The sequence below is a fragment of the Neophocaena asiaeorientalis genome, unplaced genomic scaffold (genome assembly GCF_003031525.2).
Source record: "Neophocaena asiaeorientalis asiaeorientalis breed wild unplaced genomic scaffold, Neophocaena_asiaeorientalis_V1.1 scaffold134, whole genome shotgun sequence".
Taxonomy (NCBI): Eukaryota; Metazoa; Chordata; class Mammalia; order Artiodactyla; family Phocoenidae; genus Neophocaena; species Neophocaena asiaeorientalis.
Genome location: NW_020185339.1, coordinates 17987967 through 18010868, shown reverse-complemented (window position 1 = coordinate 18010868; position 22902 = coordinate 17987967). Strand labels below are relative to the sequence as shown.

The 22902-nt window shown below is 39.4% G+C and overlaps 1 protein-coding gene across 1 annotated transcript in view; it reads left to right on the top strand.

Annotated features, from left to right (window-relative positions):
* Positions 1 to 22902, top strand: part of SRGAP1 (SLIT-ROBO Rho GTPase activating protein 1) — a 268726-nt gene that overhangs the window by 135380 nt on the left and 110444 nt on the right. The window contains exon 3 of the mRNA XM_024737112.1: positions 3485 to 3647. Coding sequence (XP_024592880.1) covers positions 3485 to 3647 — 163 coding nt within the window. The remainder of the gene's footprint in view (positions 1 to 3484; positions 3648 to 22902) is intronic.

Genomic DNA, 22902 nt, shown 5'->3' with positions numbered 1-22902 from the left:
ATTTGCAGCAACATGGATGGACTTGGAGGGTATTATGCTAAGTGAAATCAGTCAGACAAAGACAAATACTGTATGATATCACTTATATGTGGAATCTAAAAAATACAACAAACTGGGCTTCCCTGGTGGCACAGTGGTTGAGAGTCCGCCTGCCGATGCAGGGAACACAGGTTCGTGCCCCGGTCCGGGAAGATCCCGCGTGACGCGGAGTGGCTGGGCCCGTGAGCCATGGCCGCTGAGCCTGCACGTCCGGAGCCTGTGCTCCGCAACAGGAGAGGCCCCAACAGTGAGAGGCCCGCGTACCGCAAAAAAAATAATAAAATAAATACAACAAACTAGTGAATGTAATAAGGAAGAAGCAGACTCACAGATATAGAGAAAAAACTAGTGGTTACCAGTGCAGAGAGGGAAGTGGGGAGGGGCAACCAGGGGGTAAGGGATTAAGAGGTACAAACTATTATGTATAAAATAAGCTTCAAGGATATATTGTACAACACGGGGAATATAGCCAATATTTTACAATAACTATAAATGGACTATAACCTATAAAAATTGTGAATCACTATACGTACACCTGTAACATATTGTACATCAACTGGACGTCAATAAAAAATTTTTTTCTAACCCTTAAAGAAAAGGTAGGAACTTTTGAAGAAAAAAAGGAAGTAGGGGTCCTTTTGCAGAAGCAAATGCAGAACTATTCTGGGTAGGGAATACTTTTTTAATTTTTATTTTTGGGTGACTTTAACCTCTAGTGTTGGTCAGCATAGAAATAAATTTTGGTGATGGTTCCCAGGGTGAGCAAATATCAAATGTGCTTGACAGAGACTGGAGCCAGTACTACCTCCTCATTTATAGAAACTGTCCCTTTTTAAAAGTGATTGCAAATAAGAAGACAGCCCATTTGTACATTCAGTAAATATTTTTGAATGTCTCCTTCTGTGTTCTGTACTTGGTAATCTCTTGTGAACTGAAAACATGGGTGGACCCATGCACCTTAGTCTGATCCCTGAGTGGATCAGCTGCCACCTTTTGTTCCTCCTGGTTTTTTCACTAGTTTTCTTCAAAAGGTAGGCAGCTCGGAATTTTCCTTGAGTAAGTTTATTATTGACTACAGAACTGAAGATAAGGTAATAAGTCTACAGAAAGGACAAACCAGGGTTAGGGGGGAATAAATCAAAGACAGCCCTTTAGGAAAGAGTCACACAGACCTGGTTTGAATACTGGCTCTACTGTGTGACTTTGGTCAAGTTGCTTAACCTTTCTGAGCCTTGGTTTCCTAACTTGTAAAATGAGATTTTGTGACCAGTAAATGAGAAACATAACAAATGGTTGATGTGATTAATAGCTGACATGGGGTATGCACTCAGTATTCCTTCTCTTCACGAAACAAATGTTAAATCTTTAGCACCTTTACTTTACCAATCATTTAAGCTGGGCTGTGGAGTCTAGCTCTTACTCAGTTTTGGGATGCTTGTTGTGTAGGATAATCCTTGGCCTAAAGTTGCCACAGCATGGTAGAAAGACCAAGGCTTGGATCAGTCTCCCTGGACTCAGAGACTTTCTCTGACACCAGCTTTGGTCTTGAGCAAATCATTGTGCCTTGCTAAAGCTTAAGTTCTCTTATTGATAGAGGGGATACAAAGCATCTCTGCCTTAAGTTGTAGTGGTAAGGATTAGGTAGAGTTAATATATGTAAAGTCTTTACACCAGCCGCTAGATGAAAATCGCTAACTTTACACAGCACTTACTATGAATCTAAGGCATTCTGGTAAGCCCTAAAAATATATATATTAACTCAAACAATCCTCATAATCTTATGAGATCGGTACTGTTGCTTTACCCATTTTACAGATGAAGTAACGGAGGCACAGAGAGGTTTAAATAATTTGGCCAAGATCTCCTAGGTAATTGTTCCGGGATTTGAAGCGAGGCAGTATAGATCCATATTCCATGCTCTTGCCTTGTGTGCTCAGCAGGTGCTCAGTAAATGATAGCTTAGCTGCCTCTGTTGTTTTTGTTGTTGTCGATACTGTTATCACTTACTATTAAGGCAATAAAAAGTGTTTGTTCAATGAATGAAATAACATTTATTTAATGCTGACCACAGGCAGGGCCCTGCGGATACAAAAAAGTATGAAATGTTCTCAAAGAACCTATGGGTTACTTCATCATAAAGGATATACAGAAAAGTTAATATAAGATAATGCTTACCTCTTGGGCTGGGCGGCTAGAGAATGTCAGTGGAAAGGCTTCAATATTCTTCCATAGAACCATTGCCCCTTGCCCAATGGCTTTGAGAGAAAAGGAGGGTTCTTTAGGTTGGGGGTATAATTCTTAATGTGCCAGCTGGGAGAGTGGGAAGCTTCTCTTCTGGGTGTAAGTGCTGGGACCCTAGATCAGGGGTTTCTTCCCTTACACACATCCATACTTCTGTGGTCTACTTCCTCTTTCTTTTAGAGAGGGTTTTGACTGATGCAGGGTTAAATCCTGAATCCGAGGGACATAAGGGCTGAAAGTCCTTCTTTAATCATTTTTCTAATTTAATTAGTATTCAGAATCATAAATCATCATGAATATTAGGAGGATAACATGTCTGATAAAATAGCACTAGTGTCCCTGAGTTAGGATAAACATTCTGTGCCATTTTGCCATTTTAGAGTTAGATTTTTAAAGTAAAAAAACAAACATTGTACTTTTTTTTTTTTTTAAAGCAGTAATATCCCCGTCGGTCACTGCTTTTGTTTGGAGTTTTTCTTTAAAACTTTTTACAAGTTGCCCTTTGTGGTTTATATTCACTTTTCACTTTATTATGTAGAATAAAACAAGTAGTGGTTACAAATCTGAAATAACTTAATGGGTTTAAAAAGGAGATGTGACATGTCATAAGCTAGTAAACTTCTTGGTTCTATTCACAAGCCCTGAGACAATGCTGGAAAGTTCTGCTTCCCAGGAACACTTTTTGGGAGGCTGGAGGTTAAGTATCAGGGGATTAGTAAATCATCCTCACATTTATGTTCCATGGAAAGTATACCTAGCCAAATTTCTTTTCCAACAGCAGACTGGACATTCAGAGCACGCTTTGCGTTCAGTGGCAAACCACAGTCTGTCTGTGAGACAGTAGTCAATAGATTTTTATGTGAACATAAACTGCTTTCTTCAATGGGGTGTTTAAAGCTAAAAGCCTGCCTTAGTACTGTATATGTTAGGGTCCCATGCCCTTGTCAGGAGTGTGGGTTTTGACTGGTGTTCTCGGTTCAAGTTTTTTCTTCCAAGCCTAGGGGAGTTGCTGGCTGGGTGCCTTCCCAGCCTGGAAGGCTGTTCTGCTGGCTCTCGAGTGTCTTGCTATGAGCAATGCTCAGAGGAGAAAGAACAGGGACAGTGCCCGTCTGTTGTGGCTCCTAGTTTGCCTTGGTGACTTTCCCTTAGCTGATTGGGGCAGCTTTGAACTTGATGGTAATTCTCTCTCTCCTTCACTTCTTAGGAAGGACCAGAACTTGTTGTCTCCAGTGAACTGCTGGTATTTGCTCCTGAACCAAGTGAGACGAGAAAGCAAAGACCACGCAACCTTGAGTGACATCTATCTGAACAATGTGATTATGCGTTTCATGCAGATAAGTGAGGATTCCACCAGGATGTTTAAAAAGGTATCCTCCATCAATCCTGCCAGAGTGTGCTTCCCTATAACCACTGAGCCCGTAACCAAGACTGAGAAGGGTCTGCTGCCTTAATGACTTAATTGTATTCAATAAATATTAGGCTCAAAAAATAAATAAGTGAACAGATATTTTAAAGACACAGAACAAAAAGTTAAATCGCTGCTCTCTTGGGAAAATGTTATCACAGTTTTTTTCTTATTCCCACCAGACTAGCAGCAGAAGCTGTGAGAGAGTGACAGGAAAAAAATTCCCCAGGGCATGGAAAATTCAGTCGCTTACATGCTAGAGAGCTTCCTCCTTCCCAAATCCACTTAAAAAAAAAAAAAGGAACTGGACTTTTAAGGCTTCATATCATTGTTACCAGTCTCAGCCAGCTCTCAGCAATTTTTTTTGTTGTTTGGACATCTTTGTTGAGAACAATAACAAAATTGGACCATTTCCTGTGTAGGGAATGCAGCTACTTGCTCAATAAGACTGGCTTTTGGTTTTTATGTTTATAGGACAAGGGTTTTCTACCACCTCCTCAGCTTCATACTCAGGGTGTTTGGTGCCTATACCAATATCTGTACATCTATTCAGCAAGTAATTAATAGTTTCAGAAAGTGGGGGGGGGGGACCACCTTGTAGATTAAAGACATTTATGTTTCAGAGGGACCCCTTAAAACAAAGTTGTGTCATGCAGGCCATCTGGGAAACTTCTTAGTCATGTTTGATGTGTCCACATTAGATTTGATTTCTGACCTAGAAATGGAATTTAGCAAACTCGAAGTTTTCTTTTGCTCTCTTAAATAGGAAAAAAAAAAAGTTTCAAACAAAGGAAAAATTTTTTTAATTTGGAAATAAGAACATATTAAGAAGAGACCATGTAGAGAAATATCCTATGTATCTTAAAACATAGAGATTTTTTAAAAATAGTTTAGACTGAGCCAGGAAAGTAAGTAATTTTCTCATACGTCAGCCCTTTCTGCCAAGACCTCATTTGGTTCAATGGGCTTTTTGCGTCTTGTCCTCTATGAGAGAGATGGTGTCAGGTCTTGGAAAGGTTACTTTGATGAAGAAAAACTAGTCCCCGTGCTCAAGGAGGTCACAGTTAATCCAAATTTGTATGACGCTATATGATGCTTCCCAGTCATGGGGATGCTGGCAACCTTTCAGCCAGGGCCTCTGGGACCAGCACCTCAATTGACTTCGTTTATTTATCCATCCAGCAAAACATCTTTAAAATGCCAGGCCAGGAAGCAGAGTTAAAAGACACGTTCCCTGCCTACAAAGAATCCATTACAATAATTAACAGTCACCACAATAAGGGAACACACAACCTGTGGTAGAAACTTGAAGGCTGGAAATCTTAACCCTACTGAGGGGCCAGGATATTCTTCCTATATAGAGGAGGGAACACCTGAAGTGAGACCTGTAGGAGATGGAGGTGGTCATCAAGCAGATGAGAACAATGAACTATTCCAGGTAGAAAGCAGAAGCGTGACACATTCAGGGAAAGGAAAGAGTTTGGTGTGACTGGACCAGGGGTTGTATGGGAGTGAGTGATGGGGTGTGAGGCTAGAAAGGACTGTCATATCAAAAGGGACTTTGCATGTCTTGCGAAGCTGTAAGGATTTGTGTTTTGTATGTCAAAGTCAAGGGCTTCATAAAGTTGATGGAAACGTAGGGCTGAGAGTCAAATGGATTGGGACTTGAATCCCAACTCTTCTGCTTTTGTGATCTTGGGAGATGATTCAAGAGAGTGCTCTCTTCTGTCTAAGGGAGTGGGGAAGGCTGGACTGGCAGAAGGGGAAGGTGAGCCTATGGGAGCTCTGGGGCTGGGATGGCCCTTTGGAGTTTGTCGCCAAGGAGGCCTCGCCTTTGTTTTGCAGACATTGGATTTGAGCTGCCCTTGGGGAGGGGCTAAGTAATCTTGGGGTGATGCAGCTCCCCTTGGAGGGTAGTTCCCAAGGGTGATTCCGAGAGAGAGGTCAGCTGTAAGTTTCGACAGCCAGCAGCCAATATTCCCAGTAGTTGGGGAAATATGTTCTTGAAAGAGGGCCTGAGGAATGTACAGTAAGTATACACCACGCCTGCTTGTTTGCTACCTAGAAGTTCTCTTCTTATCCAGATTTTCTGGGACTCAAAGAATTGTAATCCTTGGAAGCTGCCTATTTATAGCAGACTCCTGGTTACTTCAGCATTTAGTGGGGAGAACAGTCTTCTCACCGCTAACTATTGCCGATCAGCTGGAAAGTTCATAGTCATTACAGTGACAGGTATAAAATTCCACTTCCTCAAGCAGACCCAGCAGATGACATGCCTCACCTTTCCATGTTTTTCAAATTAAGAATAAGAGAAGGTAAGACTGGAGCTTCTTGAGGAGCCAGATCAGCCCACTAGGACACATTTGTCATCTGTAAAGATAGGAAGCCAGGACCCATATCTGTCAAGTCCAGAGAACTTCATATCCCTTTAGATTAAAAAGCAAGACTAGGCTTTTCTGCTTTTTTTTTAATATATATATATATCATCAAGCCGTTCTCCTTCTCCAGCTCTTCTTCCATTGTTATGGTTCCAGAAGCATATTTTTTTATCAAAACAGAAGGAAATGATCAGAACCAGTCTGAATTGACCTTTAGAACTTCTGTGGAGTCCTTAGTGAGCACAATGCTTGTTCTTCTTGGGAGGGGATTTTGCAACTTACTCGTTTTTCAAAAATAACCCCATGTCTGTATGGAGATCCAGTTAGATGCTGGGTGCTTGACAGGTATACCGTCTTACACAGCTGTGTCATATTCAGTTTAGTCATTGACCAAGAATCCTGTTACCCAGACTGTTCTATCAAATAAGGAGTTTGGAGCAGGTAATTCTAGGAATGTTTTTGTTTCCAAATGGATATAATAATCAGGAAGACACTTATAGGAATACCTAATTCCAGGCATAGGTATAGGCAACAGCTTCAAGACTTAAATTTTAATCACATCAGAACCAGTTTTAGAAATAGTTGCCTATGCTTGACAGTTTGCAACGGGTAAAAAAAGGGAAGCTTTCAAAAAATAATAATACCCAATTATTCAAGTATCAGCTATTTCAGATTTAGGTTTTTCGAGCTGTAGATGAAGCCTGTTGGTCAGAATAACATAGTGATTCATCTCTAAGTCTCTGACATCAGATACTTTGCGTATGAATCTTACTTTTGTCACTCTTGTTATCTTTGTGGACCTGGGAGTGTTTGTAAACCTCTTAATTCAAGTCTCAGTTTCTGCATCTGTAATAGTAACCTATTTCAGATACCTGTATGGAGATTCATGAGTCCTGCATGGAAAGCTACTTAACCCCAGTGTCTAGATTTAATGCTAATATGGTCTAACTAATTTTTAGCTGTTATCTTTGTTATTATCTATACAGTAAACACTTATTCCTTACACCTGCAATAATTATGTAATGTGAAATTACACCGGACATTATCTTAAATGTGTCCTCATTCTAAAGAGACTGTGTAGCACAACTGTGCTGAACACCGTCCGGATCGTCACATGGTATTTGTATATCACTTATTATGAAGTTCCAAACCATGTTTGTAAACAGACTCTGAGAGATGCTCCAGCATCCTTGCTTGGAGCTGAATTAAAATTTTGGTCCTCACATTTCAACAATTAATGGGAACTTAGGGGATAATGCAGTGAATACCTGTGTTGGTCAGCACCCCCTGTGCCTCTCAGGTCCCCCACAGCTATTTCACATAGACAGTCTTAACTTCGGGGCTTCACTGATTTCTTCATTCATTCAACAATGAGTTATTCAATTCCAGACCCTCTGTTAGGTATGGACAATGTGAGCACAGACAGAGTAGGACTCTGCTTTTACTCTCATAAGTTCTGCTTTACTGTTTTAGGAGAAGGTCAGAAATTGGAGACTCCTTGTACACAGGGGTTTTTCATGATCAGTCCTACTGTCCTTCCCGAAGAACAAGAGGCAGTGAGGTGCCTCTTGCCCTGTTCTCCAGCCCTGCCTGCTGGAGTGATGAGATTTTGCCACCTTCTTTCCATTACTCACACTCAAGAGTGGTCTGCATCTGGGTTGGCGCTGCAGCCAGAAATTGTGTGATTCGTATGTTAAACATAAAGTAATTAGCGTCAGCGGTCACCATGTAGGAAAGACCACAGCTAGCTCGCAATAATCACTTTATTTAAGCACCTTATCACATGATCTTCTGTATCAAGTTTACGAATGTTAACAGAAGTATGTAGTTTAGAGGGAGCACCATAAAATGGCAGCCTTTGAATATGTTAAATTATCTCTGTGTGTTTTAAATTATCTACAAGTCTGTCATTTCCTCATGGATTGTTTTCAAATTATTAATGTTTTTATTCTTGGTTTGCATAAATATGTGTACAAATATAATTTATTTTGTTTCTTCACCAATAATAATGACATAACCCTACCACTTTACTGAATTTTAACTGTGCACCCAGCACCATGCCCAGCGTTTTTCACACATTAACTCATGCACCCTCACAGCTGCCCAGTGAACAGGGATTATAAGCCACATTTCAGGGATGAGGAAACAAAAGGCTCAGATATAATTTGCAGAGCTGGGCTGGCTGGTACGTCTTCTTGTCTTTGCCTGTACGTCTTAGGTAGTTCGTAGTTACTATAACTGTGTTGGTGTTTTTCAGTGGTAACTGGAGATGTTACACAATGCACAGGTTAGAAACTTCTGAGATTGGGACACTGGGGGTCTTGGCCCCATTCATTTCTAATGAAAATCCTGAAGAATGATAGTTCTGGATGAGGCAGCAAAATCTGTCAGTCATCCAAGTTATAGGCAGAGATTCAAAGCAGCAGAGACTGGCTGCAAGCCACTGAGAATGACCTCACTTTGGCCTAAATGCCGTAGGTTATCAGATTCAGACTCACAGGAATTAAATTAACCCACTTTTGGTATTGTTGATTGTATGGCCTAATCTGAAAGGAAAGAGAAATTACTAGTAAGATTTGGAAATTTGAGGTCATTTTAAAATTTTTATCAAAACGAATCATATTCTATTTAAATACCCTAGTATGAAAGAAAACAAAGACATTTCATGGGAGAAAAAGAAAAACACTGTGTTTTCAATTAGGCCATTTAAAATAAGTTAATATTCAAGCAGATGCTTTGAGTTAATAAATGATACTAATCTAGTACAGATCTCTAAGGCTCTAACCTTGTTTTGAAGAAAAAGTCCCTAAGTTTAAAAAAATCTGAAAACTTTACAGATCTATAAATAAAAGTCTTTCCTATTGTACAAATCTATATAAATCTATATATAAAAGAGAGTCTATTTCTTTTTGAATATAAAAATACATATTCATTGTAGAAATTTAGAAAACACCAAAAAATATAAAAATGGAAATGAGTTACCCATATTAATACTACCTACTGGTAATATTTCTGGCTATATCTTTTCAGCATTCATATGTATAAGCATACATGTGTACTACACAAACATACATACATATGTATTTTACAAAATTGAGATTTCATTGCAGATAGCCTGGGAACCTGCCCTTTTCATGGAACATATCGTTAGCGTTTCCCATGTCTGGAAATAATCTTTTAAAATAGGATACTTTGCACCTACATAATGTTTCACTGTCAGCACGGCCGTGTTGCTTTTCCCATTGTAGGACATTTAAATCTTTCACACATCTTTGATATTTTTCTTATGCTACATTCCTTGAAGTAGAATTATTAGGCCAGAGGGTGGCATTAGAATTTCATGCTTTGGATGAAATTCTTACTTTCTGCCTTTCTGGAGTAAAGATGGTCATGGCTGTGATTTACCAAGGAGCAATCTGTCCCCTGAAAAATAAACTGACTATTTATTAGCAGAGAGCTACCACATGTGATTTAGTATGCTGATGCAACAGTGGTAAATAATATAACAAGAGGAACTTTTTCAAAGCATTTCAGTGCAGTGTAGCAGAAGAATTAAATGGTATTCCAGTGGCCTCAAGGGACAGCTTAATAATTGATGGGGAGTGGTTAAATAAGTGAGAGTCGTTCAAGCTAATGCTACTAGCTGGTTCTCTTGAGTTTTATCAACCCTATGGTTAGCTCGTTTCTCTAGAAGTAAATCAAAACCAAACTGTCGTTTCTTACAGGGATGCGCTTTTCTGAAATATTTTAGAAACTATTTTAAATTTGTATTTATAACTTGCTTATCAGGATGGCTGGCACATAAATAAATGGCAGTTGTCAGTGCTGCTGTTCTTGCATTTATGTTGTTGCCTTTATTATTTAGTGACAACAGGACATATGTGATTGACCTAGCCATAAATTTAGCAGCTGAGTTACTAGATAAGAGCATTCCCCATTAGTTAAGAGGCTTCATTAAAGACTTTTAAATATGATATTAAGCAGATGTTATGTGTCTGTCTTCCTGGAAAGTGATATAATGTTACAAAACCTGAGGTCAGTGAGGTCAGCTAAGTTGGACGTTTTGTCACACAGCATGATGTAGTAGTTGAACCCATAATTACATTGAGAATAGTTTTCAAAAAGCACTTGAAACTTATTTATGGTAAAAAAAAAATCTGAAAGTATATAGACCAAAATTATTTTACATGGGTATCTCTAAGTTACTTTTATTTTCTTCTGTTTGATTATTCCTAATTTCTGATTTTTGTACAATGAACATATTGTATAAGACACAAAGAAAACAATTATTCATTGTAAACTAAAACCTTAAAGAAACTTGGCCCCGAGTACACCAATCAGTGTTTACCACAAAGAAGTGGGGAACTATATCCAGTAACTAATTCAGCCCTAAAGGCTGTTTGCTTAAAATAAAGACACGAAATCAGGGAACTTCTGAGCAAGATGGCGGCATGCACAAGGGCTGCAACAGCCTTACCTCCCAAGTTCTCTTTGCAATGACTAATCAAATGTACAAATAGGAAAGACTGGAACAGTCCTTTTACCTTCAAGCAGATCCCATACTTCTTTGCTCACTCTATTCGTTCCCACCTTACTCTGAAAGGAAATCTATACCCCCATCTCCTTTCCCTAACTTTATTTTTCTCTCCAGCACTTATCCCTTTCTGCAATATTTTGTATTTACTCAGTATTTGTTTACTTTCTGTCTCCCCTCCATTTAAATGTAAGTTTCTGAGGGGGAGGAATCTTGTATTGTTCACTGAAACAGTGACTAGCACATAGTAGGTACTGTGTAAATATTTATTGAATGAATAAATAATGAATACTTACATCTGTATTAGAAACCAGAGATAAGCGTCAGCCACGTAATAGAAATTTCAAGGCCTTTCAGAAGACCCAGTATCGACAGGGCTGTCTACTTCCTAAGAGAGAGAAATCAGAGGAGAAATGAGTCATGGCAAGTCTGTGGCAGGGTAGAATAACTAATGTGCCAGGCTTCTGGGCTGAGGACTGAAAGGGGGTGTCAAAGGGACCAAAAAGTACTAGGGAGATTACAGAGAGGGTGTAGGTTTAAAAAGCAATCTCACGAAGTCCTTTATTAACTCCTGGGCTCTCTCCTGACCTGCACATGCTTGGGTTTGATCTTAAGCAGTATACCTACCAAAGACTTTGGGAGCTGGACTAAGGGATAGACCACTGCCTGGGCTCCAGACTGGCCACTGAATGGTGCATATGCAAGTCAGATCCAAAGAGTGCTACAAAGGTGTTGGCAACAGTATGGATATTGAAACCACACCCCATAGAAGGCCGGTCAGAATTTGCATCCTGAATTCAACTTGGTTGATTTCCTGATAAAACAAAAATATCAACATTCTACATGTGGTTTAAATAAAACCTGGAGTCTCATAACATAATATTCAAAATATCTGGAGTATAATCCCAATTACTCAGCATACAAATAACCAGGAAAACGTCAGCTGACATGGGAAAAACAGTCAATAAATGGCCGATCCTGAAGGACACAAATGGTGCAATTAGCTAACAAAGACTTGTAAAGCAAACATGATAAAAATGTTCCAAGAAGTGAGAGCAAATACTGTTGAAACGAATGGAAAGATAAGTCTCGGGGGGGGGGGGGAAGAAAAAACCAAATGGAAATTTTAGAACTGAAAAATACAGTAACCAAAATTAAAAACTCACTAGATGGGTTTCAATAGAAGAATAAAGATAACAGAGGAAAGAGATGAGTTTCAGTTCATCTTAAAGATAGATTAACAGAAATTATCTAACCTGAACAACAGAAAAAAAGATTGGGAAAAAAATAATCAGTGCCTCAGGGAGCGTTGGGACAATCCTAAAAGGTCTGATATTCATGTCAGCAGAATCTCTGAGGAGAGGAGAAAGCGAGTGGGTAGAAAAAACATTTGAAAAAACAATTACAACAAAACTTCCCAAATTTTGGCAAACAAGATAAGCCTACCCGTTCAAGAAGCCAGCAAAACCCAAGCTAGATGAATCCAAAGAAGTACATGCCTACACTCATCATAATCAAACCCAAAACTAAAGACAAAGAAAAATATATTGAAAACAGCCAGAGAAAAATGACACACTACCGATGGAAGAACAATTGGATGACTGTGGATTTCTCTACCTGCTAAATGCCAGTAGCACCTTATTAGTTTTGACAACCAAAAATTCCTTCAGATGTCACCAGATGTCCCCTGGGGGGGAAATTGGACCAAGTTGAGAACCATTAATCCAACTTGAGTTTTCCATTTTTCCAAACATTTTTTTAAAAGAAATGTTCCAATTTGGTTTACATTTCAATTACAGGGTTTACAACTCTAGATTAAATTAACAAGTATGGAGTAGGTCAAAGGCACCCAGTCTCTCATCTCCCATCAAGAGAAGTTTAAAAAAATATATATATATGTATATATATATATTCAGTACCAGGTTTATTTAGGTTCAGTCATTCATAAAAGATCAGCACTTAAGAAAGTTCATTTTTAAAGAGCCTTGAACACTCAGTCCTTACCCATTCTCCTCATCCAAGAAGGAAACCACATTCTTAAAAGAACTGATGAGAGAACATTCCTATACCATAGGTCGAGGTGTCTGTAGTTGAGATCAACAAAGTCTGAAGCAACCTGAGAACAGTATTCTGGTTGCTAGCCAGTGTTTCTTACCATTTGAAGACTTTGTTTAATTTCATGTGGTAGGATTCTAAAAGGTTTCCAGCAGCTGCAAGAAATGCCATATTAGGGGATATTGCACATATAGCAAATATTTGGATTAAGAAACACTCATGATACCTTGAGTAATAGCAACCCAAAAATATGCAGTTGCGAACAAATACTGAATGTGACTGTCAGATTGATTTCAGTACCTTTTAAATCTCAGTCAAAGGGAAACATTTTTTTCTTATTGTTAGAGAGGCAATTAAATAGAAACAAGCAGAAGTTTTACCAACTAAATACTTTCTCAGATCAATCTAGAAACTTAACAAAATTTGACACTGGCTATATGAACTATATGGATTGAGAAAACCCACTAATGTTCAATAACAGTAGTAAATAAATACATGCACCACTTTTACTTTGTAAACTTTGGTAGTTTCAAGTGAACACAGAACCATAATTGGCTTAGTGCACTGGCTTGAGTAAACATGGCCATTAAAATTTCATTTCTTTAGCTCTAAAGATAGAGATTGCAAGGGGCTGCTAAAATAATCTTTCATTTTTTGGCGAGGTCTTATAATTACACTGACCAGTCACGACAAATTCATTGCAACTTCTACTTTTCCTCTCATTTCCTTTTTTTCTGAAACCTAGCTTTACTGAAATCAGTTCTCTTTTCCGAAACAGAGTAGACATTCTATTTCATTATTAATTCAGCAAACCTTTATTGATTATCGTTATGTGACAGGCACAAGGGTGGGTTCTAGGGTCACAAAAGTAAGACACAAATCCTCAATTAGTATTCCAGAGGGGCTTATAATCTAGTAACGAAAGGAAGTATAGAGATAAAAATTACATTCTAAGTTGGCAACTGCTCTTACAGAAATAGGACCCAAGAGCACCAAATGCACAGATGATTGAGTAAGGCATACTGCCTAGGAAAATGGAGAAAGGCTTCACAGAGAGAGCGGCATTTGATCAACGTCTTAAACTTGGTGAGGTTTTACAGAGGAATTAGGAGAAGTGCATCCTTCTATATGTATGTAGAGAACAGCACAGGACCAGGGCCTGGGGTTCTGATCAAGGCTAGCACGTATCCAGGAAATGATGCTAGGGGAAGATGACGGTAGGTGGGGCTCTTGGCCCCCTCTTCACAACTCTTAACGGAAGTGAATTGTCATCGTAGGCCACCTCTTTCTGGCCTGGACCTAAAGCTCACATCAGTTACACAGCTGGCTGGGGTTAGGAGTATAGCCTATAACACGGCAAAGTGTACATAGTGGGATAACAGCTACCTGTGATCTAGAAAGGCAGGTTGGGGGTGAGGGCTGCAGGCATGGAAGAATTTTGATTTTCAGTTTGAGGAACTGGTATGTTTTCATCTAAACAACTAAGGAAGCCAAGAGAGATTCTGTGTCAGGGATATGGCATAATCAGCTTTGTTTTTTGAGAGCATTGTGAGGAGTAAATTGGGATGAGAAGAAACCAGTCTTGGGGAACCTAGTGAGGAAGCTGGTGCATTAGTAATCTGGGTGATGATTTTTGCTCTACCATGAGTTATGGCCAGAGAGTATCTCCATACTTATAATGATATTGTCTTCAAAAAGATCTCATCCATGTAGATCAAGAATGAATCAAATGGCTTTTTGTTGTTTTATGAAAGGTCTGTTGGAAATTCAAAGCCAGGGCATTCTTATTCAGTCCATCCTAATCAGATTGTAAGGCTTCTACTCCTTCATCTGATGGCTCTTTAGCCTGTTGGAGAAAAAAAAAAAAGCTAACAGTGATTCCAGGATTCTTGGGCTTACCTTAACTGTGCAGATGTGGGTTTGGACTGCCACCACAAAACAGGGTGATTGCAAGCAAATGCAAGTCACTGAGAGGTGTGTGTTGCCTCCTAATCTTCCCAAGATCTTAGCTTCTACCCCTTGAAGTATAAAGAAAGTGTCCTTATTGCCACTAGCTCCAAGACAGTGAAAATTATCTGGGAGGCAAAGAGAATTCTCTCTTCATTTCTTTAAACTGTGTCATATAAGGAACAGTTGAAGACAGTGGGAATGTTTGGTACAGAGAAAGTAAGCCTTAGCTAGGACATAGTAACTGTCTCAAATATTTGAAGACCTGCCATGTAGAAGATGACTTAGATTAACTAGCTCTACAAGTCTGTAAGTTAAGACTGACTGGTAGAACTTAAGTGGAGACAAGTTTTACTTTATTCTAAGGAAGACCTAACAGTCTAAAGTCAGCAAGGGCTTGCTCAGAATTAAGAGTTCTGCTTCTTTGTAGCTTTGCAGTGTTCTCTGGAATAGACTTTATCCTCCTTGGTATAATAGTACCTCAAACACAAGTATTCTAGAAAGTAAATCTTGAATTAGGTTGAAGTGACCATCTGAGACATACTGATTTGAAAGTTGCTATGAGTAGACTGTTACATTAGCATTTAGAAAAATGGAGGGTGACTTCATGAAATGAAACAAGGATATGATGCTGAGCTGATAATAGCATCATGACAGTTACATTTATGGAGTGCTTGGTATGTGCCAGGCACCTTGTTAAGTACGTAACAATGGATATCTCATTTAATCCTCTTAAGAACCCTAGGGAGTATATTATTGGAATCTTCTCCATTTTTCAGATGAGGAAACAGCTCAGGGAAGTAAAGATATTTAAAGAATCTGACCAATAAATAATCTGGATCTATGTTGATGGTTTGGGGTTTGTTTGTTTGTTTTTTCCTGCTTCAAGTAGGCTGTCACCCCGTGTACATTTGCCTACTAGCCATAGGTGTTTTCTCAAATTCTCTGGTAGTATTCAACGAACCAAGTTCTTGGTGAACAGGACACTTAGCCCATGGGAATTTGTTTTTTGGGTTTTTTTCTATTCCGTAAGCTACCTTTACTTAAATACATGGTTAATTCTATAGACCAATTAATGAGTTGTAGTTCTGAGATGGTACTATTAATATTAGGATAAATATATATCTTTAAAGGAAATTTCTGATTTAGGATAAATTCTTGAAGATTGGTTTATTAAATTTTGGGCTTGGTTCAAGAGTTATATAGAGAAATTTCACTTGGTTTAAATTGTTTGAATAAGCATAAATCAGACTGAATTGAAATTGTTTTGTTTACCTCTCACTAAAATGTAAGACCACTTTTCTATCTTTGGCACATAGAAGATACTCATATAAACTGGTAGAATGAATGACTGAATGCATGAGTGTGTACATGAATAAATGAACTTTTATCAGTATCTCAAAGAATCTCTGCCTTTTGCTTACTAATTCAATGAATGACTTATAAATGAGCAAATCTCCTACTTACTTTATTTAGTTTTGTAAACAGTCCCTGGATTTTTCTTACCACAGTGCCATTAAGACTGAGGTCATGGGTTCCCTACACAATATGGTCTAGTTTGCTTGACCACCGGTTATACTCATAACCCCAGCCAACTGTGCCATAGATGTAAGCTTTTGGTCACACTGGATCTTTGCACAATCACATCTGTCACAGGAGAGAAAGACAGTTGTCTTTAGTGATAAATTAGTAGACTCAGGTTCATGTACTAAAGATGATGTATTATTATGATAATTGTTAAGGAATTATATTAAGGAATTGTTAATAAAGCTGAGTTATTACATTTTTGTTAAGCTCAGCGTATTGAAAAGTGGTCTGGAAGTGTATTTCTGCTAGTTTTTAGTTAATCATATTACAGTCTTAACCAGAGTTTCATAACACGTTCTGATTTTAATTAGGTAGGTTTGTTTATATCCACTACTGAGAATTATGCCTAAGTGATTATTCATTTAGAGGCACTGAAATGGTGTTTCCAGTGTATCGCCATTTTGAGTAGAGAAATATCCCTAGCATGAAAAATTGTGTTTCTTGAAGAGTTAAGGAAGTGCAAGCTGAAAATGATACTAATTGTTTCATCTACTTTATTCCCTGTAGGACTTAAAATTTCAGTCTTGAGTTACTTAATCTGTTCAAGTGCCCTTTATACCTGGGTGGTTATGAGTGACACTGGTGTACGTGACTTTGCACTTTTGCCTGCTCACAGGCTGAGCACAGTCGAATGCCACATTTGCCTAGCAGTTACATTAGTAAATATTCTAGGAGATGCCCCAGATATTTCCTTTAAGTTTTGTCTTGTTTCAAAATGAAGCTCTGGTTCCCCTGTATCTATGATTTTTTTTCTAACTTTCCCACATTTTCTAGTGACATGGAGTTTTTTTTTTTTTTTTGTGGTACGTGGGCCTCTCACTGTTGTGGCCTCTCCCGTTGCGGAGCACAGGCTCCGGACGCGCAGGCTCAGCGGCCATGGCTCACGGGCCCAGCCGCTCCACGGCATGTGGGATCTTCCCGGACCGGGACACGAACCCGTGTCCCCTGCATCGGCAGGCACACTCTCAACCACTGCGCCACCAGGGAAGCCCTGACATGGAGTTTTATCTAAAAGAATGTTGATTATTTTTCGCCTTAGGAATGCAGTAGATCATGAGGCTAATTCCATACACTGATACTTAGTTGTGATTTTAATAAGTACAAATCCATGTCCCTTGACAGATAGAAAGGAAATGTGCAACTACACTATAAGTATTATAGCTTGCTTCAGGCCATTAAGCCCAGCCCCGATTTTTCCATTAGGCATTTTGGGGGATGCTGTTGCTGCTGTCTTCAGAGTTTACATGAATTAAGAGAATCTATTATTATAAAGACACATGAACACGAGGTCTTGGAAATGTAAAAGCACACACACCGTAGAGGTATGGCCTGACCCTTTTAACCAGAATTTCCGTCCAAAACTCACTGAGCGTGAGACACTATAATCATTTGCAGCCCTCTCATTAAATATTTAATCTGGTTTTCCTTCTTCTCTCTTAGTCTCACTCTGACTCAGCATAAGGTCAGGATTCCTTGACTGGTCATCACAATAGATTTACTTTAAAAATAACTCTGTGAGAGGCCAGAGGCCCTCTGAATTGGTCATTTAATCCAGCCATATAGATCACTTGATCGATTGCCCAATGTACTCAATTATGGTTGTATTAATTATGCTCTTCGTTCTGCCTTCCTTTCTCCCCTTTCTGGGAGGTTCCAGGGAGCAAGCCTGCTGTTCTCCAGGAACAGAGATACTGGCCAGGGTCCACCCAGTGTAGCACTTATCACAGTGCTCTGTATAGGAAGCTGTTTGGGCACACCTAGCTCCTCCATTAGACTGTGGACTCTGGAGGGAGGAAGCCATACCTTACTCACCTCTGGGTCCCATTCATTCATCAAAGGTATATCGAGCACCTACAGTGTGCCAGGCACCACGGCAGGCCCTGGGAACACAAAAGTGATTAGGACACGGTCCCTGCTTTCAAAGAAACCCTCTGTTTATGAAGAGAAAAAGAAACATGATGAGCGTAATAATAACGGGCGGCATCAGTTTAACACTCAACTGTGTGCTGGGTTTTGTGTTAAGTGTTTAATAAGGACCATCCCGATAAAACCCTGTGATGTAGAGGCTGTTGGTATCTCTGTTTTGCCATTGAGGACACTCACAAAATTATTTAACTTATGCAGACAGGAGAGTTTGGAAACAGGCATCCAGTTTTAGAGTTTGAACAACTAACCACTAAATCATACAGCCTAGAAGTGATAATGAATGAATGTATTATACAGTCACAAAGAAGGGAGGGTCTAATTTCTTTATTTGAAGGACAAGGTGAAGTTACAAGAAAGTTTTCACAAAGTAGTAGCATGTAGGATTGTACTAGGCCAGAGAAGGAAGCAGAGTCTGGGCAATGAGGACGGCATGGGGAAGGCAGAGATGTGAAAGTAGAACCTGGGACTGAGCAGCTTATCAGGCTAAAGGATGTGGTTTGAGATTTGTGGAAGGTAAGGTAGACTAGTTTGACAGGGGAAGTTATGAGTGATTTAAGAAATTGTAACTCTATCCTGAAAAAAATATAGCAAGAATTTGATGGGTTTTAATCAGAGGAAGGACATAATTAGCTCTTCATCTTTTTTTGGTGGGGGGAGGTGCTGCACCACGCAGCTTACAGGATCTTAGTTCCCCGATAGGGATTGAACCCGTGCCCCCTGCAGTGGAAAGGCAGAGTCCTAAACACTGGACTGCCAGGGAGTTCCCTAGGTCTTTATCTTTAAAAAAAATTCTCATGACGTACCGAAAAACAGATCAACCAGAATAGATAAGATTGGTGGCTTCTCTTTCAAGGAGAAGAAGCAAGTCTTGGATGAACCCCAGATTCTGACATGAATGACACTATTGTCCTGGAAGCGATATAAATTCATTATAACCCTTTTAGAAAGTAATCTTCCAGTGTGAATCCAGGGTCTTTAAAATGTCAATACTTTTATCCTGGTAATTTCATGTCTGGGAATTGACACTAAGGCAACAGGGCAAAATGCAAGGTATAACTTTATTTATTTATTTATTTATTTTTTAACATCTTTCTTGGGGTATAATTGCTTTACAATGGTGTGTTAGTTTCTGCTTTATAACAAAGTGAATCAGCTATACATATACATATGCTCCCATGTGAAGGTATGACTTTAGAACAGCATTCATGATAATAGTTCAGGGTGATTAAAATATATTGGTGAAATTGAATGAATAAGTAAGTAATTGAATGATTGATGGAAAATAGTGGAAACATTGGAAACCGTAATAGAAGAATGGTTAATATACATTCACTGTGTAGTTATTTTAATCAATAATAATGTTCTGAAAATTATATAAGTACATGGGAAAATGTATGATAACTGGAAGAAAGCAGAGTAGAAAAAAGATACTTTATTATTATAGAATGATTACAACTCAGACCTCTGTTTAGATAAATAAACTTGAAGGAACTACACCCATCAAATTATAATGGTGGTAGTTTTGGCCTTCTGTTCTCTATTTTTCCAATATTATTCAATACACTTAATTCATTTTTATAATGAAAAAAGGTGGAAACTTCGGGACTGTTCATTTTGGACTTATGTTTGAATTGTCTGAAACATCAAAGCGATAATAAATAGGAAACAATTAGAAATTGACTTGGTATTCAACTCCGGGTTTACACATTGGAGACATTTAATAAATGTCAACTGAATGGAAGTTCTAACCATTTTCTTTCCCCTTGGGTCAGAATCCTAGAATCCTATTGCAATGCATTAGAAGTTTTTACCATCATTTGAACTTATATAGGCCCACAGAATGGGGGAAAAAAACCTGTTCGCTTTTTCAACTCCATACCTGAAGCAGTTGGAGGGGACTCTCCTTCCCTGTGCAAAAGTAATTTTAATCAGCCAATCGCAAATAACATGAAAAATACTTTATTTCAAGCATATATCATTTCATAAAGTTATTTTTTTCTCTTGTACAAAGGGAGCATTGATTGCTTTCCTTAATACCCGTATCCTTTTTCTTACCTAGCAGCTCTTGGTCAAGGGTCAAGGGTCAAGGGTCTGCTCTCACTGTTTTCAAATTTTTAATGAAATGGAATCCAGAGGTATACTTAAACCTATTGAAGTTTGAGGGACTTTTGATAATCCAGATATTTTCTAAAGGGTTTCAGTGCATTAGTTGAGTATGTCAGCATCCTGTGTGCCACATCAGATGTGTTTTGTTTTAAGATTGCTTCTCTTGGGGTCCAGAGTCGTATTTAGAAGAAAGGACTGTTTTTCACTGTTACCGTAATAAATTGGAGACATGTTTAAAGTTGGGGGTGGGGATAATATGAGGTGATCTTGTCGTTGCTTCTATGCCATGGGGACAGGGACCAAGCCCCCAGCACTCAGACTAGGACTTGATGTTGTCTGGCCCGGGTATCTGTGAACAAAAGGGTGTGCAAATTCATGCTTCACCCTTCAGTCACGTGGTCTAGTGTTTCAGAGCACAGCCCAATTCTTTTAACAGTTTTTGCAGGCAAAAGGAGTGGTGCAGGGCGGGGAGAAAATGGTTAATTTCGAGGCTACTGACTAGGCCACGGAGAGTTTAGACTGTCATTCAAAGCGAACATCTAGGCGGAAACTTCAGTGATGTGTCATGAGGGTAGCTGGGGCTCTACCTACCTGAAAATAACTTGCCACCAACTTCTCACAGAATTTAAAGTTCCCACTGAAGCCTGGCTCCTTAACAGCCTCTTTCATGAGTTGTATATATCTTATCCCATTGGCTTGAGGAATTATCCATTTCCTAGTCGATGTTTGATTAATTCATCTGGTACCACCAGTAGTATACCCACGAAAATGGAACATAGATAAGTTCAGTGTACATGTATGGCAAGGGTGTATGGATGTAAGAAGGGCTCAAGGGCTGGAGCACAATACTTGAGGCCCTTCCAAATCAGGGGTCACTTGGGTGGATCTAAAGGCCAGGGTAATGGGGAGTGGGGTGAAGGACATCCAATTCAATTCAACCGGTATCTGCCAAGCACTTCCTACGTGGAAGTCAATGGAATAAGTGTCCGTAGAGACCAAAAGAAGGAAGAATACCACGTGGGCTTTTCACTCAAGGGAGTTAACCGTTACAGTGTCTGCGAAAGAATTAAATAATTATAACATTTGTGGGATGTTTACTGTGTGTTAGGTACCGTTCTGCGTTCTGTGTATGTGTCATCTGGTTAATGCTGTCATCGACCGGATGACGTAGGTACCATGACTACATTCCTGTTATAGATCTGGAAACTCAGGCACAGGGGAGTTCAAAGCCTTTGAGACTTCAGTCCCAGCATTCTGACTCCAGAGTCCTTGCTTCGAAGTGTTATTCTATACTGCCTCCCAGTCAGATGTTTTATATTTCAGGGCCTCCGAGGTGAACCAAAAATGTGAGAGTGTGCTCAGCAGAGAACAGTATGTCTGTTTTGCCAGACTTCCTCTACCTCGTTACCTGAAATCTTGTAAAATGTGAAATGTACAAAGAACCTTTTTGCTCTTGTAAGATATTTGACTTGGCTGGTTTAGCAGGCCCTTATCGCCCCAAACCCAAGTGTTCAATATGATCCTAAATATTCTTGGCTTGCAGTTAATTGGACCTAAGGGATTTTGGGGGTTATTGTTCTAAAGTCTTAGCCAAGAAATATTTTCTTTTTGGACTTGCTACCTGAAATGCGGGCAGCTGAGCAGAGTTACTTGGTAGCCTTTGATCCCATTAGAGAGTTCTGAATTGGTAGCTCAGATCCTTGAATGAAATATGATATTAAAATAACACCAAGCTGAAGTCATAGGAGATTGCAGTGTAATGTATACAGTCAGAATAGCCAAGATTTAAGGGAAATAAATGAGTTTCAGTTGGCTTCATTTGCTCACTTGTGACTTTCCTTTCACCCTTCAGTGATTCTTAACCCACCTCTTCACATAGCAGGGACACAGCAAAACATAAAAATCTCTGACTCAAGTGTAGGGATTTTAAATCTTTCAGAGCTCGATAAACACCAGCACCCTTTATCACTCCAAGAAAACCCAGGGACAAATGCAGCTAACGAACTTGAATTTCTCGAAGTTTAGCTATTGCTCTGATGTCATCTTCCCACACTATTTTATGTTCACAAATTTTTGCTTCAGCACATGTGGCCTTTTTTAAGGGAGGCCTAACCCAATGACCTAGTGTTGGCAGATGGACTGTGTTTCATCTAGATCCTCTGATTTTATTAAGGGTGGTCTATGGGCCTTTCTTTTCTGCCCTCTCACCAGTGGCCAGCCTTCACCAAAGGCAGTAACTTCTTTAGCAAATCACGCAAACAACAGTATTTCAGCTTATTTACAGATTCATTTAGCAAGTGCTGATTGGAAGCTTCCTTTGTGCCCAGGTGGGACCTGGACTAGTGTCTTCTTTAATTCCATACCCTCGGCACCTCACTTGCTTCACCCTAGTTCTGGCCTCGTGTCCAAGCACTGTGCAGGACACTGGGGTCGCAGAGCTGATACAGATATGGCTCTTACTCCCAGTCCTGACAGCCCAGTAGGAGACACATAAATGAACCGTGGATGTTGTTGTTATTGTCTCAAACTATAGATTAAGCCATGCTACACATTTTTTTCCATTTTCTGTACCTGACTAAATACTGAACTCAAAACAGGAAAAAAGGGCTTCCCTGGTGGCGCAGTGGTTGAGAGTCCGCCTGCCGATGCAGGGGACACGGGTTCGTGTCCCGGTCCGGGAGGAT